Source organism: Orcinus orca, chromosome 3, assembly GCF_937001465.1.
Source record: "Orcinus orca chromosome 3, mOrcOrc1.1, whole genome shotgun sequence".
Lineage (NCBI taxonomy): Eukaryota > Metazoa > Chordata > Mammalia > Artiodactyla > Delphinidae > Orcinus > Orcinus orca.
The window spans coordinates 155005646-155024034 of NC_064561.1; the positions used below are offsets into that span (position 1 = coordinate 155005646).

At 34.6% G+C, this 18389-nt stretch overlaps 1 protein-coding gene across 4 annotated transcripts in view; it reads right to left on the minus strand.

Annotated features, from left to right (window-relative positions):
* The window catches only part of NIPBL (NIPBL cohesin loading factor), a 192180-nt gene that overhangs the window by 107242 nt on the left and 66549 nt on the right, over positions 1-18389 (minus strand). For all 4 annotated transcript variants that reach the window (XM_004265995.4, XM_033421259.2, XM_033421256.2 and 1 more), the window contains exons 2-5: positions 10279-10421; positions 8141-8306; positions 6231-6358; positions 486-585 (exon numbers count right to left, since the gene is read on the minus strand). In XM_004265995.4, coding sequence (XP_004266043.1) covers positions 486-585; positions 6231-6358; positions 8141-8306; positions 10279-10342 — 458 coding nt within the window. In that variant the 5' untranslated portion in view covers positions 10343-10421. The remainder of the gene's footprint in view (positions 1-485; positions 586-6230; positions 6359-8140; positions 8307-10278; positions 10422-18389) is intronic.

An 18389-nucleotide genomic window follows, 5' to 3' on the forward strand; every position in this document is an offset into this window, starting at 1 on the left:
GGAAATGAAATAAATATGATATTCCTTGATATTTCACTGTCATAAAATTCTCCAAACTCTAATTTGTATAAAATATATGTACACAGAAAAATTCTGAAAAATAAATAACATACAAAAGTCATTCACAATTCATAATCTAAGAGTTATATTAAGCAGTTTGTAAAAACTGGAGTAATTCATTTATTTTACATTCTCCCTAAATTCTACTCAATGAATTTTCTTATTTATCTCAAACACGCTGGTTATTTTAACACATTCTTTTGTTTGTATGAAAATAAGTTACTATTTATTTAAATTAGTATATTAGAGCATTTCCACATATAACATTTTAAGGCAAATATTCATGTGGGTTACTATTTAAGGCTAAGCATCTAAACTTTTTAACTGCACGTAATTCACCATTACCTAAATGTATGTATACACTATATATTCCTAAGCATATTTACTACAGAAAACAGTACTTAATAAAATGATATATACATTACCTGGAGGGGCTATGTGAGATAGTGGTTTGTTGATAATTGGAAGATGCAGGACTACTGTGCATGGAATTCTGAGAAAGTTTATACTGAGACATCATCATTCCTACACAACATACAAAAATGGTAAAACATGTTATTTTCTTCCAATGGTAAAGCATTCTTTAAGTGATTTAAATCAATCATTCTTTCACAAACATTCAAAAGTTCTTTCTGTTCTTTTCTTTTTGACCAACATGTTAAGTTTGTAGAGCAAAATACAGAAACTATAAATTTCAAGTACAACCAATTTTACCAAAACATCCTTTTAGCATATAACTAATCCAGGGACAGAGACAGAGATATAATTTTTTGTTTTTAAATTTACTTGCTTACTTATTGTCCTATCATTTAGCCTTAGAATTGAAAAGAACTTTCAGAAGTTGCTCTATCTAACCTCTTTCCAAATACTACACACTTCTGTCTACAACAGGCTTTTGGATGGTTTTTCTATTACATGGAATACTTTATTACATACATCTCCCACCTTAGGAGCTTAATTTTACAACTCTATTTCATTGTGATTCGGACCTAAGTTTTTTGTTTTTTGTTTTTTTTTTTTGCGGTACGCGGGCCTCTCACTGTTATGGCCTCTCCCGTTGCGGAGCACAAGCTCCGGACACGCAGGCTCAGCGGCCATGGCTCACGGGCCCAGCCGCTCCACGGCATGTGGGATCTTCCCGGACTGGGGCAGGAACCCGTGTCCCCTGCATCGGCAGGCGGACTCTCAACCACTGCGTCACCAGGGAAGCCCAGGACCTAAGTTTTAAAAAGTACTTTACTTAAGGGTCCAAAGTCTGAAGTACTGAAATTACCATCTGAAAGTCTGTTAACAAACAACAGAATGCTCCTGTTCTTTCTTCCACAGTAATTCTTGCCATAAAATAGGATTAAATGAATATTTGTTTAATGAATGAAAGTGTGAAAAGAGCTTTCAGATTCTCACATTTCTTTTCAAGTTAGACACTGTTCCTTCAATTGTTGCATAAGTGGCATTTTGTTATATAGGAGATGCAGAAAAATTCAGCTATTTAGACACTCTAAAATCAAAGATAAAAATCTATGATTAACTCTGACCTTTCTTATGGTATGTATAGCCAATCTTTCTGGGAGTTTCAAGTATCACATTATTTCCCCAAATTTCATTTCCTGCTGCTGCTATGAAAAGTGCCTTTCACCAGAAACATTCAAACAGAAGTTACATGTTCATTTGCCAGGAACTACAGAAAGGATTCTAGCTCTACCACAGTGGCTGAATGAGATGAGAGCACCTCAAAGTCTAACACTAATAGCGTGTTTTCTATGTAGTCTAAATTTCAATTTATGAATTTTCTCTTCCAACTCAAATTCAGTACTAAATCATACATTCCATGGCTTAATAATTTAATTACTATAACTACTGTTGCTGAATTTTTTTTTTTTTTTTTGAGAGAAAGGGGGCAAGACTCCATGAGATGGGAATTAAAAAGTATTTTCTCCTGAATTAACAGTCATCACTGTGACAAGCTGGAATTACTAGTTTGGAGGCAGTGGCTTTATAAATAAAAGGGGCAAATGAAATACTAGTAGTCCTTTCTGATTCTCTCAGAGATCCAAAGAACTATGAACGAAGTGATTTGCACATTATTAAATTTTTTCCAAATGTGTGACTCACATTTATATTTAACAACCAAAAATCACCTTTTAAAATTTTAAAGCCAGATGGAAAATGCTTAGGAAAAAAAAATCACAACATGCAATGAATCAGTTTTTAAATGCTAGTTTGTTTTTACAAAGTAGGATATGGAGAAATGAAACAATGTTTCAGACTAAAAAATAAGCATATATAGTAAAAACCACAAAATATGTGACTGAAAGGTGAATACTCGAAGTTTCTTATTAAAGATATAAGTTATAAAAATGTAGTATAAATAGCCTCGGAAGACTTCCTTTATTCAATCTTACATTTATTTACGTCATCCTATACTCAATGCCCTTATCCTATTTCCTATTACAGGCATACCTCGGAGATATTGCAGATACGGTTCCAGACCACCGCAATAAAGCAAATATCGCAATAAAGGGAGTTACATGAATTTCCTGTGGTTTCCCAGTGCATATAAAAGTTATGTTTACACTATACTGTAGTCCATTAAATGTACAATAGCATTATGTCTAAAAAAACAATGTACATACCTTAATTTAAAAATACTTTATTGCTAAAAAATGCTAACCATTGTTTGAGCCCTCAGTGAGGTTGTAATCTTTTTCCTGGTGGAGGGTCTTGCTCAATGTTGGTGGCTGATGACTGATCAGAATGGTGGTTGCTGAAGGTTGAGGTGGCTCTGGCACTTTCTTAAAATAACACAACAATGAAGTTTGCTGCATTGATTGACTCCTTCCTTTCATGAATGACATCTCTGTGGGACGCAATGCCATTTGACACCATTTTACTCACAGTAAAACTTCTTTCAAAATTGGGAGTCAATTCTCACAAACTCTGCTGCTACTTTGTCAGCTAAAGCTTATGTAATATTCTAAATCCTTTGTGGTCATTTTAACAATCTTCATAGCATCTCAGCCACAAGTAGATTCCACTTCAAGAAACCACTTTCTTTGCTCATCCACAAGAAGCAACTCCTCATCCATTAAACTTTAATCATGAGATTTCAGCAATTAAGTCACATCTTCAGGCTTTACTTCTAATTCTAGCTCTCTTGCTATTTCTACCACATCTGCAGTTACTTCCTCCACTGGAGTCTCGTACCCCTCACAAGTCATCCATGAGAACTGGAATCAACTTCTTCCAACTTTTGTGAATGTTGATATTTTGACCTCTTCCCATGAATCATGAATGTTCTTAATGGCATCTAGAATGGTGAAACATTTCAGAAAGTTTTCAATTTGCTTTGTCCAGATCCATCAGAGGAGTTACTATCTATGGAAGCTAGAGTCTCATGAAATGTATTTCTTAAATTAATAAGACTCGAATGCTGAGATGACTCCTTGATCCATGGGCTGCAGAATGGATGTTGTGCTAGCAGGCATGAAAATAACATTAGTTTTGTTGTACATCTCCATCAGAGCTCCTGGATGACCAGATGTGCTGTCAATGAGCAGTAATATTTTGAAAGGAATCTTTTTCTGAGAAGCAGATCTCAACAGTGGGCTTAAAGTATTCAATAAACCATGTTATAAACAAACATGTTTGTCATCCAGGTTTGTTATTCCATTTATAGAGCACAGGCAGAGTTGATTTTGCATAACTCTTAAAGGCCCTAGGATTTTCAGAATGGTCAATGAGCACTGGCTTCAACCTAAATTCACCACCTGTATTAGTTCCTAGAAAGAGAGCCAGCCTGTCCTTTGAAGCTCTGAAGCCAGGCATTGACTCTCCTCTCCAGCCATGAAAGTCCTAGGTGGCATCTTCTTCCAATACAAGACTGTTTTGTCTACACTGAACATCTTTTGTTTAGCACAGCCACCTTCATTTTTTATTTTAGTTAGATCTTCTGGATAACTTGCTGCAGTTTCTACATCAGCACTTGCAGCTTTGCCTTGTACTTTTATGTTATGGAGATAGCTTCTTTCCTTAAATCTCATAAACCAATCTCTGCTAGCTTCAAATTTTTCTTGTGCAGCTTTCTCACCTCTCTCAGCCTTCGGAGAATTGAAGAGTTTTAGGGCCTTGCTCTGGATTAGGCTTTGGCTTAAGGGAATGCTCTGACTGGTTTGATCCTCTACCCAGACCATTAAAACTTTCTCCATCTCAGCAATAAGGTTATTTAGCTTTCTTAACATTCAAGTGTTCACTGGGGTATAGCACTTTTCATTTCCTTCAAGAACTTTTCCTTTGCTAGGTGGCTATATGGGACAAGAAGCCTAGCTTTTGGCCTATCCTGGCTTTTGACATGGCTTCCTCACTAAGCTTAAGCATTTCTAGCTTTTTTTTTTTCTTTTTTGCGGTACGTGGGCCTCTCACTGCTGTGGCCTCTCCCGTTGTGGAGCACAGGCTCCGGACGCGCAGGCTCAGCGGCCATGGCTCACGGGCCTAGCCGCTCCGCGGCATGTGGGATCTTCCCGGACCAGGGCACGAACCCATGTCCCCCTGCATCGGCAGGCAGACTCTCAACCACTGCGCCATCAAGGAAGCCCGCATTTCTAGCTTTTGATTAAAGTGAAAGACATGTGACTGTTCTTTTCACTTGAACACTTAAGAGGCCATTGTAGAGTTATTAACTGGCCTCATTTCAATGTTGTTGTGTCTCAGAAAATAGGGAGGCCCAAGGAGAGGGGAACTGCCAGTCCTGCCAAAACATACATTTATTGATTACACTGTCTTACATGGGCGCGGTTCCTAGCGCCCTCAAACAATTACAATAGTAACTTCAAAAATCACCAATCAGAGATCACCAGAACACATACAATAATAATAAAAAAGTTTCAAATATTGTGATAATTAACAAAATGTGACAGAGACACAAAGTAAAATGCTGCTGGAAAAATGGCACTGACAGACTTGTTCAGTGTGTGGTTGCCACACATTCAATTTGTAAAACAGGCAATATCTGAGAAGCGCAGTAAAGCGAGGTGCAATAAAACGAGGTATGCCTATAGCCTTTCTTCCAAGCAACAATCTCTCCATATTTTCTTTCATTCCAACACTCTTCCAGAGTATGTGTAATTCTAGCTTTCCTTTCACCATTCCTATCTGTCTCCTACGACTGCCATCTAGCTTATTAGTTCTGATGAAGATACAGTCTTGCCCTGCATACCTACCTTTGATTTCCTGAAAGGAAATTTCCCTGGATTCACTTTGGGAAATGGATAGTAACTATGCAATTGCTTTAAAAACACAACTTACACACAAATATAAAGAATCAACAAAGTAATACTATTAAAAAATAAAACTAAGAAATGGAATGGCAAGCTTCATGGAGGTATTGTCAATAAATGTGGCAATATTCTTGAATACAAGTAACCAATTAAATAAACTAGACCTTCCTGGGTTCTCTAAACTATTCCCTTCTGACTGTTTTAATCTTGAGAGGGAAGCAAGTACTTGGGCTTGCCTGATTCAGTAAGCTTCAGACCAGAACAATGCTCCTAACTTAAAGGTTCTTCTTGACTACAGAAAAATCATATCTGTGTTGGACATCACATTTTTATGGGTTTTCTAATGCTTACTATAAATAGAATTTTCCTTAATAGTAATACTTATTATAAACCTTTTTCTATTGCTAAGGCAACAGAAGTGTTAAACCAATTACTACATAACCATGAATATAGTCACCATCGATTCTAAAATTAATACCTGGTATAATTATTTATACATGTACTACATGTTGAGAAGCTCTGCAGATATTTTTATTTATTATTTGATTAATGAAGACTCCTTTCATATCTATTCTATGATTTTTTTAAATAAAAAAAATTCCTAAAGCTCTTTCATTGAATGAACTAATAAAGTCTGAAATATCTAGCAAACCACATATTAAGCTTTGCCTAATTCCCAAAGAATTTAGTTACATATTAAACTGCAAGAATGTTAACATCCGTTTAGTTTCCTTTTCGTTCTTGGCTTCATTCAAGGTATCAACACGGCATTAACAGATGACAAGCTAGCTTGTTAAAGGACACACCTGACTTTAATTACATGTGAAACAAGTTCTAATATGGGACACATTAAAAATATATATATATACTATGAAATTCAATTATTAAAAACCTCACCACTTTGTACATATCTGTTCTGCATACTTTTCTCCCTGAAAACGTTAGGACTCCTCGCCAGGATGGCCTGCAACAAGACTGGTATGTCGCCTTCTGGATCATCACTGCCAAGGTTATCTTTCAACTCTCTGGCATTGAAAAAATAAATACAAAACATTAAAACAGTGATGGATGATTAAGAATTCACCAGTGAAATTCAGAAAATGCTGAGGCAGAAAATCAAGAAGACTTATGGTATAAAAATAAATTACACAAGCATGTCTAACAGTTTCGTGGATTTTTGAAGACGCTAATCCTAGAAGAAAGAGAATTATCAAAAAAATGATAGAGGGGAGTTCTTCTACGGACTTCTTCCCCCCCCCCATTTTATTTTAAACAGAAAAAAAAAAAAAAGAACCCCAAACATTATTTTATGGAATTTTAAGTTTATTTAAGAATGTTCATATTAGTTTCAAAGGAGAAAATAGTGTCTATTCTAAACTATTCAAAATAATGGAAGGGTAGAAGTGATAATTATGCACAGAAGTTGATATTTGGGCTTGGAATATATTTTCTCCCTTACATCTGAATGTGAGTGGATCTGTCTTTTTGAGCATGTCCTCTGAATGAAATAATGTTGGCACATTGGTTAAGACAAGACCCAAGGTTACATAATTTTCCCCTCTTTATTCTCTTCTCAAATAAAGCCATCAGGGGAAAAAACCCAAGCAAGTGGTTAAGAATAGCTGCAATTAGGAAGTAGCAAATTAAGTTCACAACTATGGAAGGTAAATGATAAAAAAATTAAATATAGGCAGTATTTTAAATCTTATATTCTACACGTCACTGTTCCACTCATTAAATCTAGTACGATTCATAAAGATGGTATCCACTGATAAAATTAATTTCTGGGGGCAATGTTAAAGCAGCTCTCCATATAGTAAATCATAACTATACATGTGCTATTTCCCTTATCTCTTTAAATATGTGGTGAAAACTTTTGATTAAGGATGTACATGTATAAGAAGTGATATAATATTTAGACACTGTTGAATTTCTGGAGTGACATAACCAATCATTTCTCAGTTTCTCCATCAGAAAATTCACATTTAGTATTTCACCTAAATTCATCAGCTTTAAAAATGGCCCTGAAGTATGTGCTACAGCTAATGGCAGAGACCTCTCCATTATAATGTGCTTTATCCTCATTCCCCTAAATAATGAACTTTAAGTTAACCAACAGTAAAAGAATGGAAGGACACATGAGTACCGCTGAGTAGTGGCTTCTGAACTTTTTTACATTTTTGTGTTGAGATATTACACGTATTTACTGCTTTTGTAGTAAAAAGTAAATTTTAAAAAGTCTACTCGTGCAAAAGTTCTGTAAACAAGCTACGTAATTTAAGTGCATATTATTTGAAAAGTCTATTGTGTGAAAATACACACCTATGTTCAGATTGTATGATAAATTCTAGAAAAAAATTAGTCCCAAATTCTGTAGTAGCCTTGAAGTTAATCTTTGAGTTCCTGTTATACTTTACATGAAAAGCATATAAGCCTACTCCAAATAAAGCCAGCATTAAAGTCCCTAGTGCCTGGGAATTCTAACTACTCCAGCAATTCCAGGAAAAAGAGAGCTAACTTCGTGAGCAACATTAGACCTCTGCACACATCCGTCTTGATGAATCCCATGATTATTATAAGAATCGAAAAGATCCTCATAGAATCACATGGTCAGAACTACTGTCTCAAAATAACTATGGCCTATTTAAATCTCATTAATATCTCATCACAGGCTATATTCTCACTTGGATATTCAAATAATTTAAAATAAACTATGTATTAAAATTTTTTGAAATAAAAGTAAAACCAGGAATACTGATTCTCTTAATAAGACCAAAACTTTTCATTTTATTTCAGATTGTACTTACATGTGATCTGTTGATACCTGGTTGAGGCTATGGACAAGCTGTGAAACCAAATTATCATCCCTACAGGCCAAAAGGCAGTTCACCTCTTCTGCTATTCGTGCATTAAAGAGAAGGCTCTTTGTAGTTGTAGCAGGTAAAGGGGATGGAAGAGGCAGCTGGTTCAGGACTATTGGGAATAAAATCATATTATTAGAAACTGAGTGACAGAAAGAAATCTCTTTAGTGTTTAAATGTATTTGGGGATTAAAAATAAGTTATAAATATAAATGTGACAAATTTATTAAAAGGCATTCCGTCTCTCCCCCAACAAACCCCAAACAACTCTATTAAAACTCCCCAAACGTCCCTTGGACCATAATAGATTATACTACTCTCTAAGAATAAAACTCTGTGCTAACTTTTCATGTCTTAAATCTTTATTAATTTAATAAGTGAGTAAAAAAAGTAGGGTTAAAAACTAAGTAATTTCCAAGAACTGAGACTGTATTATTTCTGTTATAAGATTTATCAGAATCAAATAAATAAACCAAGTAACAATACCTGACTCTTCACCAGATAGACAAGTAATGTGTGTTTTTAAAAGCTTAAATAAATACAAAAATAAAGAGTTCACTTTGGTAGCAGAATAATGTCCACAGAATAGGATTCTGAAGGAAGAAAAATATCTAAGGAATTTTGCTTTAAGTTATAAATTACTAAATAGTCTCTCTTCATTTTATTCTGACAGCAAACAAAAGGGCATAAACGTTTTACAGTAGTTTAAATTCAGTTATTTAATGTCTTCATATAAATGAAATTTGTTCATTTGTCTAAACTAATAGTTAAAGTTAACTACAGTGTCTTTGTTTTTGGTTTAATTTCTAATCACCTATATAGTATAACTATCATGCCACTCAGCCACAATGGGTAATAACACGGTTTCTATTAATAAAAACACTGGAAACAAATTATTACTTAATAAGTAGGGCTTATTGGGCAAATTTTTAAAATGAGGTACAGCTGAGATAATGGGCAGACACCGCACCCCCCCCCAGCAAAGAAATTCCTGGTAGTATATTTGATTCTGTACTCCTACATATTATATGAATTTATGCCTTACCTATAACAAAGTGATAACCAAAACTAAAGACTGTTTCAAAAGCTTTCTTACCTGAGTTATTCTAACCCTACTGGCTACTTTCTTGTTATGTCAGATTTTATAAACTAGCCCTGCTGCAAAGCTGTAGGCTGTTATCTATTTTACCCCCACTTAAACTAGCTGGAAATTAATAACAGAAAAAAATAGTATTTTGGGGAAAACAGATGAAAACATTTCTTGAAGTTATTTTCTTATAGCTCCTTTTATGAAGCCCCATATCTTGCATAATGCTTGCTATACAAAGAAAAGTATGTCATCTCCTCACAGTCTACCCTCCCCTCTCATATCTCTTTTTCCCTTTATTCAGGTAGGATAAAGACTAACATTGTGAGGAGCTTTTTGCACCATTACCCAGGGACTGAGAATCAGAGTTGCCTACCAAAAGAATGAGTCCCTAAAATATTATGCTACACTAATTAAATCTCAAGAGAATGAAGATGTTCTTAAACTTAAGTGTTCAGGGTAAAATAGGCTCTTGACATCTATGACAAACTCCAAAAGATTACTAAACATGACATCCAAAATAAACGTCACTAAGAAATCAGATTATGTTGGGCTATCAAATTTTCTTCTTTGAAGGGCAGTTTCACTTACCATTTCCATAAACGCTTTTTTAAAAGTCTGTAATAGTTCCTATATGCAAACCCATGCTTCTCTGGTTTTGATTTTTCTTAATGCTTTGTTTCATCTTCTTTGATCCTTACTTTTGCATTTATCCCTTTATCATATAAGACCTTTAAACAAACACACACTACCATTTCTTAATGGGTCCTTAGCATGAAACAGAAATTAAGGTCTTATCTATTATTAGTTGACTACACTAATTCTGTTACTTTCACATTTATGCCAATAAACCAAAGAAAATAATGTTGTGTGTCATTCAAAATCTAAAATCTTTACACATTTTGTTATTTATGACGCTGCAAATAATTAATGTTATAGTCTCTTTAAAAATCAATGTCAGAGTAGAACATAAATTAGATAAAATAACCAAACTTACGGTCTGTGAGACTAGCAATCCCCGCAAGAGTAGTGATGGGGACATGGGGCATATCCCCATTCATCCTGAAGTTCTGGAATGGTGTTGCCTATGAAAGTACTTAGTTCAGGTGCCAGCTGTCATTACTTCCCATTTCCCAAACACTGCAACAAAAAACAGACAATTATTTGTAACAATATGTCGAATATATTACTACTAGGGAAGTGCTTAAAAAATAAAATTTTCTGCTTTTCTTGTTTGCTCAAGCTATATAACAATAATAGCCATCATGCATACACCACTTACTGTATGTTACACACTGCAAAGTGCTTTGTATACAATAACTCATTTAGTCCTCACAACAACCAACTAAAGTAGGTACTATTATTTTCTGCATTTTACTGATGAGGAAATTAATTTACATGAAGTTTCAAGTAATTTGTGGAGCAAAGATTAGAACCCAAGCAATCTGGCTCAAGAGTCCGTGTAACTAGTAGGCTATATTTCCAGACAGGGATACTCAATTTTGACAAGCACTATTTTCTTTTCCACATCATAAATACATAAAAATTTAGCTTCAACTTGCCTTTCTAGTAAATAATGTGCACACTATTAAAAGATTTGTCTTATTAAATAGCTTCATAAAATAAATGGCAAACAAAAGAAGTCTGCTCTACATCAATTATCTAAGACATAGTGCTAAAATAGAAAACTGAATTGTAATTTTTAGTTTAAACAGTTTAAATGTTTTTGTTTTTTGAGGTTATACCTGCTAGTCATTAACTTTTAAGAGAACCTCTAAGTTTTTTGAATTAAAAACTTCAAAACAGTGTAATGATATAATAATAACTCCCCTTACTCCTCTATCTTAATGCAACTTTACAATTTAAGTTGTTTTCATTAAAAAAGTAGAAGTATATAAGTAGTTAAAATTAAGAACTTTCTTTTTCCTCACTTTTATTATAAATGAGATATACTGAGAAACTTCCTAAAACATATATGTATGGTTTAACAGTTAAAAAGCATCCATGGAACCACTCTAGCAATCTAGCTCCTTCTAAAGATAACAACTATCCTGTCTTTTTATCAACAGTAATCATTTCCTTTTCTTTTTATTCCTTTAATGACTTTTATATGTACATTCTTTTTTAGTAGCTGGCTAAGGAAAAAACACTGTTTTCCTTTGATGAATGACTGACACAAAACTTGCTAGTAGAAGCCCACTATAGGGAAAAGGCACAGGAAATAGTATAGGAAAGATACAATTACTACTGGCTATCCTCTATTTTTCCTTTTGCTACACGATGGACTTTACACTTTGAAGTAATTAATTTGATTATTTAATAATCACTAAAGAAGTTTAAAGAAGCACTGCATATTTAACAGTTGCATCAAGCACTTTAAAAAATCAGTCAGAATTTAAAAGCTGACAGAGTCATCAAAACACTACAGTTTTTCTAAGTTTAGGTTAATAAGAAAGTTCCATTTTATGATTAGTAATTGATGGGGGAAAAAAAATCACTGAATGCAAATTATGTATGGAACAGCACAAAACCTCCTGTTATTCATACATGACTCACTATTGAACATGTAAATTGCCATATTCATTCAAGCAGATTAAGTAACAAGCGACCACGTTTAAGTATTTAATTCAGAGGATAGGAACCCATAAAGAACAATATGCTAGGGGATTCTATTGTGGGCTATTTGACTTTATTCTATTTTCCTGAATTTCAGAAGAGTAACATGTAAAGTAGACCCAACCCTAGGCTGGAGGTTTTTTTAGCCTAAAAAGATTTACATATTAAGTTACCACGTGTGAATTGGAAGATTAATAAATCTAACCATAATATTTTTCTCAGTTGATATAATAAAGGCATCTAAACACTCTGATGTCAACTCAAAACTGGGAGTAAGTGGGGGAAAAAGCAGGGAGCAACAGTGCTTGCCTGGTGCTTTAACTATGAATTAAGTATTTGGCTACTGACAAATATTTACACCATACTGCTGAACTGTGACAACTTCATGTAATCGAAGATTTTGAAGAACAGAAGACTTTGGTAGAAACAGACTTATAATTGTAGCTAAGGTCATAGATCTTAATGAATATGAGTAATCTATAGAAATGTTGCTGCCTTATGCTAGAAGGTGACCAAAGACCATCAAGAAACAACATTCCTAGAACTCTAAAAGTGAATATACACACTCCTAATTAGACATGGCATTTCTGGCTCTGGATTGGGTAGTGTTTGGTTCACCTGCCTCTGTGAAAGTACACTGTCTTTCATGAAACTACCAAAACTGAAGCTGAAAGTCATTATCTCTGGGGAAGAATGTGTCCAGAATGAAATGGTAACCAAATGGTAAAGGTTATAATGAGTGCTTTAGAACTGTCGCTTAAGGCAGTGCTTTATTTAAAATCTGTGAATGGTGACTGATAGTAGATTGTAAGATAAATTTAGTGGGTTGAGAGCAATACTGAGAGAGATGGAGAGAATAGAACTGTAAGGCTACACTGCACATTGCTTTGAGAGTCTAGGTAACATGTCTTTCTAATGATGGGTCACCAAATCAAAGCAGTTTGAAAGTTGCTGATTTAAAGAAATGGAAGAGTAAAGAAAGTAGCCCACTGCGTAAGTGGTAATGAGAATGAAATAAAATAATGCATGTAAATCACTTGACATACTACCTGGCACATAGTAAGTGATCCAGAAAGTTAACAATGTTACTGCTAACTGGAAAAACACTTCCAGAGGAGCAGAGGGGAAACACAGGTGCATAAGGGGAAAGGGGTCTTTCAATACAAGACACCTACAATTACTAATCGTTAATTAGTGGAAGATATTTTGGTAAATTTCCATTTCAGCCCATTATAATGAGTCTGAAGGGAACTTCTAAGCACTTGCCAAGATTTTTAAAGACCCTAGTCCTTCACTCATTTAATTTCACTTCAAAATTTATGATTTCCTAATGTAAATGATAGAAATAAAAATAAAACAGTATTGGTAAAAGTTATAATAATAATATTCAAATTGAAATGGATTTGGAATAAAAGGCAATCTCATAATCTGATGGTAGATAAACTTTCCTGGACGGCCACTTTGTACCCCACAGCCCCAAAATGTGTATAATCTGTCTCAACAATTGCACTTTTTTAGTAGTGAAAAACTGGTAGAAATGATAACTAACATTTATTGAGGACCTACTATATAATAAAAACTGGTAATAAACACATAAAATGTACTCTCATTCAATTCTTATATAAACCTGAGGTACTAATATTCCAGTTTTATTTAATGAGGAAACTTCTTGATTTGTCACATTATCTCAGAAATCTTTCATAAATGCAGATATGTCTCCTTCTTTTTCTAATATTATTTTATAGCTCGACTGAAATATCAAATTTAAATGAATATTATTCAGTAAACTATATCATGTAAATATAAAGTAAGGCGACTATGGCTTTATGGAATCAGATTCCTTACTTGATAATTTATAACCATGTCTATTTTGAACTTGGTTCACATTTTATGGTACTTCAAGTACTCTTACTTTCTTCTTGATCGGACTATAGAGCAGTAAGCAAAACTCACGTTGAAGAAAATCAGTCTTTGATAAAAGATTATAAAGAATAAGTTAACACCCTCATACTTTTTATGCTGAGTTAATAACTTCTAAAAATTGGCATAATATAATAACATTTTATTAAATATTGTCAAGCACAAACCCCTTATTTCCTCCATTTCTGAGCATATCATCGATGAGATAAATGTATGCTAAATATAAGATATCAATTTGGTAACTTTTCCCATAATAGCCATTCAGTCTGCCTTAAATTAATAAGTGAAATTCCATTAAATTGTACTTTGTATTGTTCTCCAGAAAATATGTGTCACCTTTTTTTGGACCTAACTAAAGCATTTTCCTTTTACCTGATAGTTAAAATAGTCTCAAAATGTCATACTAGGTTAGATCAATAGCTCATCCAAACCCACACAGCTAGCTACTCCTTGAGTTATAAATGGTAGCCAAAAGAACACACTGTGCTTTTATAGTATTGAGCCCTTCATGACGATGCATCCAAAATACGTATTCTGTGTCACTGTGTCAGACACTATGCTAGCCAAGCAAAGTACAATGGTTAACAAGATGGCAACAGTCTCTATCGTTCGAAATTTGAGTCTGGCTATGGGAATGTTATAAAGGGAGTGTATCTTCCAGGAGGAGAAAAGGAAAAACAATAATTGAATTAAAACCTGAACCATTTGTGACAACATGGACCTTGAAGGCATTATGGTAAGTGAAATCAGTCAGAGAAAGACAAATACCGTATGATCTCACTTATATGTGGAATCTAAACACACACACGCATGCGTGCGCACGCAAACACACAACAAAACTCAGAAAAAGAGATAAGAGTTGTAGTAAACAGACACGGGGGTGGGGGAGTGGCTCGTGAGATTGGAGGAAGGTGGTCAAAAGGTTCACATTTACAGTTATAATTAGCAGGGATGTAATGTACAACATGATGACTATAGCTAATACTGTTGTATGATATATAGGAAAGTTGTTAAGAGAATAAATCTAAATCCTAAGAGGTACAAGGAGAAAAAAATTTTTTCCCTTTTTTCTTCCTGTTTTTAAATTGTATCTACATGAGAAGACGGATGTTAGCTTCTCATATAGATACTGCAAACTGAAAATAATATCAATGTGTACAGTTCAAGCCCATTTTTGCTTAAAATACATGTTTATACAAATGATAGGCATGAAAAAAGGTTCTTTAAGAATATATTTTTTAACCATTAGCAATGGTTAGGATGTATTCTGGTATTTTGGGGAATTCCTAGTTTTGTAATATTTATATCTGTGTTGCTTGGATTTAAAAAAAACTATTAGACAATTATTTTATAAATCAGAACAACAATGATATAGAATATGTATTGAAATGAAAAACATTAAATGAGCCTTCTAATAGGTGCTGCTATATGTACACAGATTTCTGTGGTATATTTGTATAATTATCTATGAAACCTATGTTAAGAATCTACTGTATGAAGACCCGGTGCTAGGTGTTAAAGACTAATATAATATGCAGGGTACATTAATAAGCACTTTGGCCAGAGCATAAGGCCAGAAAGATGAATTAGACCCTGCAAAAGTATTTGTTATGAAATGTTGATTTCTTTTTTTTTTTTTGTGGTACGCGGGCCTCTCACTGCTGTGGCCTCTCCCGTTGCGGAGCACAGGCTCCGGACGCGCAGGCTCAGCGGCCATGGCTCACAGGCCCAGCCGCTCCGCGGCATGTGGGATCCTCCCGGACCGGGGCACGAACCCGTGTCCCCCGCATCGGCAGGCGGACTCTCAACCACTGCGCCACCAGGGAAGCCCTGATTTTTTTTTTTAATACCCTTGATATAAATGAACTTAGTAAGACTAAAATAAGAGTGATAAGGAAGATGGGGTGGTAGAGAATGAAAATAGAGGCAGTAAGTTGTTGGAAGAATACTGCAATATTGAAATATAATGATGGTCTGATTTTGGATTCATTCAGATTAAAATGCCAAAGTAACATCCAGTTGTAGGAGATGTCTAAAGTAGGAACTTGGAAATTCTGGAATCGACAAAAGAGGTCAGAAATACAGTTATAAATATGGAAGTGATCCATAGAAGACTGGTAACAGTTAAATTATAATAACAGATGAGACAGGCAAGAGACCAGGTAACTTTTGCAGTAGAAATTTTTTTAGCACTTCTTACATGCCAGACATTAACACATACATTTCCTTAATTACCAAAGTCAGAGGATTGTGAAGATGATCTCTATCTCAGAGATGCAAAAATAAGGCTAAAAGCCTAAATGTTTTGCTTGTGGCTACACAGCACACAGCAGAGATGATATGTGAACTCAGGTGTTTCTAACCAAACCTTACATTCTCAAGCATATCTGAAGGGCATAAAACTGGGAAATATCTACATTGCTAGGACAGAAAAGACAAACCAATAAAAGGTAAAGGAAATGTTCCTCAGTGAAGCTAAATGTTTGTTGAAGGTCTCACAGCTTGTAAGTGACCTAGTCAAGACTACAAATGTTTGGATTTCTAGTTCAGTATTCTTTATACTACATTGTCTTACATGATTATAACATTATTTTGAATAAACCAACATTTTATATGTGTGGACTATTTAGCTAATTAGCACTTTTCTTCCTTAGTAATGTTAATTTCTTTTTTTCCTTCTTTTTTCTTTGGTGAGGAAGGAGGCTCCCTCCCGAGAGGGCTTAAAACTAGTACAGTTTTATTGTCTCAGTTTATATTACATTTAATAGAATAAGCTATCTCAAATTCTTTTGGGAAATAGGTGGCATGTAAATCCTACGTAGCTAGATAAGTAAATAAATAAATACATGTTGTACTATTTACTATTTTAAATAGGTAACAGCGACCCCCTAGAGTGGCACCTCTCCAGCAGAATCCTTTCACTTTATCAAGCTACCTCCAGATTCCTTTTTGCTGCCTACTATTTAAGAATGAATTTTTCATTCTGTTTAAAGACACTTCCAAAAGACCTTCTTCAAATCCTAGCTCAAAAACAGTTCCCAATCAGCTGTCTGTAAAAATTTTCACTTCTTTAAAACATTTCTCCCTTTCTATAGTTCTAAATTATTTCCATTAAATAAGAAAAATGCAAAATAAAACAAAGCTCTAAAGCTCTCTCTAAACACATGCTTTGCTTTTGGAATCCTGAGCTCTCTGCAGCCACCATGCTGGATACCAATAACGCGTATTCAGCAATGTTGTTGTATCTTAATATATTTAGTATGTAATAGGAAGATATATTTACATTACTGAGTACTATTATGAAGAGAAAGAGGGCTTCCCTGGTGGCGCAGTGGTTGAGAGTCCGCCTGCCGATGCAGGGGACACGATTTCGTGCCCCGGTCCGGGAAGATCCCACGTGCCGCGGAGCGGCTGGGCCCGTGAGCCATGGCCGCTGAGCCTGCGCGTCCGGAGCCTGTGCTCCGCAACGGTAGAGGCCGCAACAGTGAGAGGCCCGCGTACCGCAAAAAAAAAAAAAAAAAAAGAGAGAGAAAGAGAAGTCACTAAGAAGTAAATCTGGTTGAGATTTAGGGTGTCTCAAAAGCACTTTATAGAATATGTGTATGTTCACTGAGAAGTAAAACAATTAGTATAACTTTATATATTTCTCTAATCAGTCTTGTTCTTATCAATTTATTTCACATGCATTTTTATTTGAACTGACTTTAACAAAAGTTCATATTACCTTAAAAGGTCCCCCTTGATTATGACAGTTAAACTGACTTACAGAGGTGCAGAGTAGTTACATGATGTCTAATGATAACAAAATACACAAAACTGCAAGCTTCATCAGGAGAAAAATAGTCCTGAGCCCTGGAATTTGTTTTGTTTTTTTTTTTTAAAACATAGAGGCCATGGAGGAAATTTCCAAGTGCTACTACGAGTTATTTGGGTTACTAGTACACCTTCACATCGAAAATTTTATTTCTCATTCTTTTCCACTGCAAAAGAAAGAGCCTATCTCAATATAGTTTAAGACTGATTCTTATAACACAAGATGATTTCCTATACAATGGTATCAGAAATGCAAAAATCAAACAATGGTCATTTTATTTCTTTCTAAATGAGGCTGAGGTCTTAAAGAACTATAACATTTGGATGTAGGTCTAACCTACAACTTTTGACCATTACACACTTGATGATACACAATTAATTTAATCTAAATTATGAGAGAAAATGCTTTTATGTAAAATTACTGAAGAGTCCACAAGAGGGCACACTTTCAACTACTGTAAAAATTTTTAATTCACTTTTTTTTTCTAGTGCATCAAATATATTGGCCAGATTCTTCTGAATTGATCATTCAACACCACTAGAAAGCAAGAGATCCTGAAGTCTGTAATTCTTTTTGTTTAAACACACACAAGCAAATTTTTTGGATGCATATAAAATATAAGAAAAGCCTGAATACATGAAGACTTCTACATTAATATTAAATGATAAAAGTATGTAATAGTCTTATTAGCCATCTTGGTCCTGTTAGCTACTTGGAATTTGGCTGCCCTAAGAATCTTTTCAAAAAAACTCTGGCTA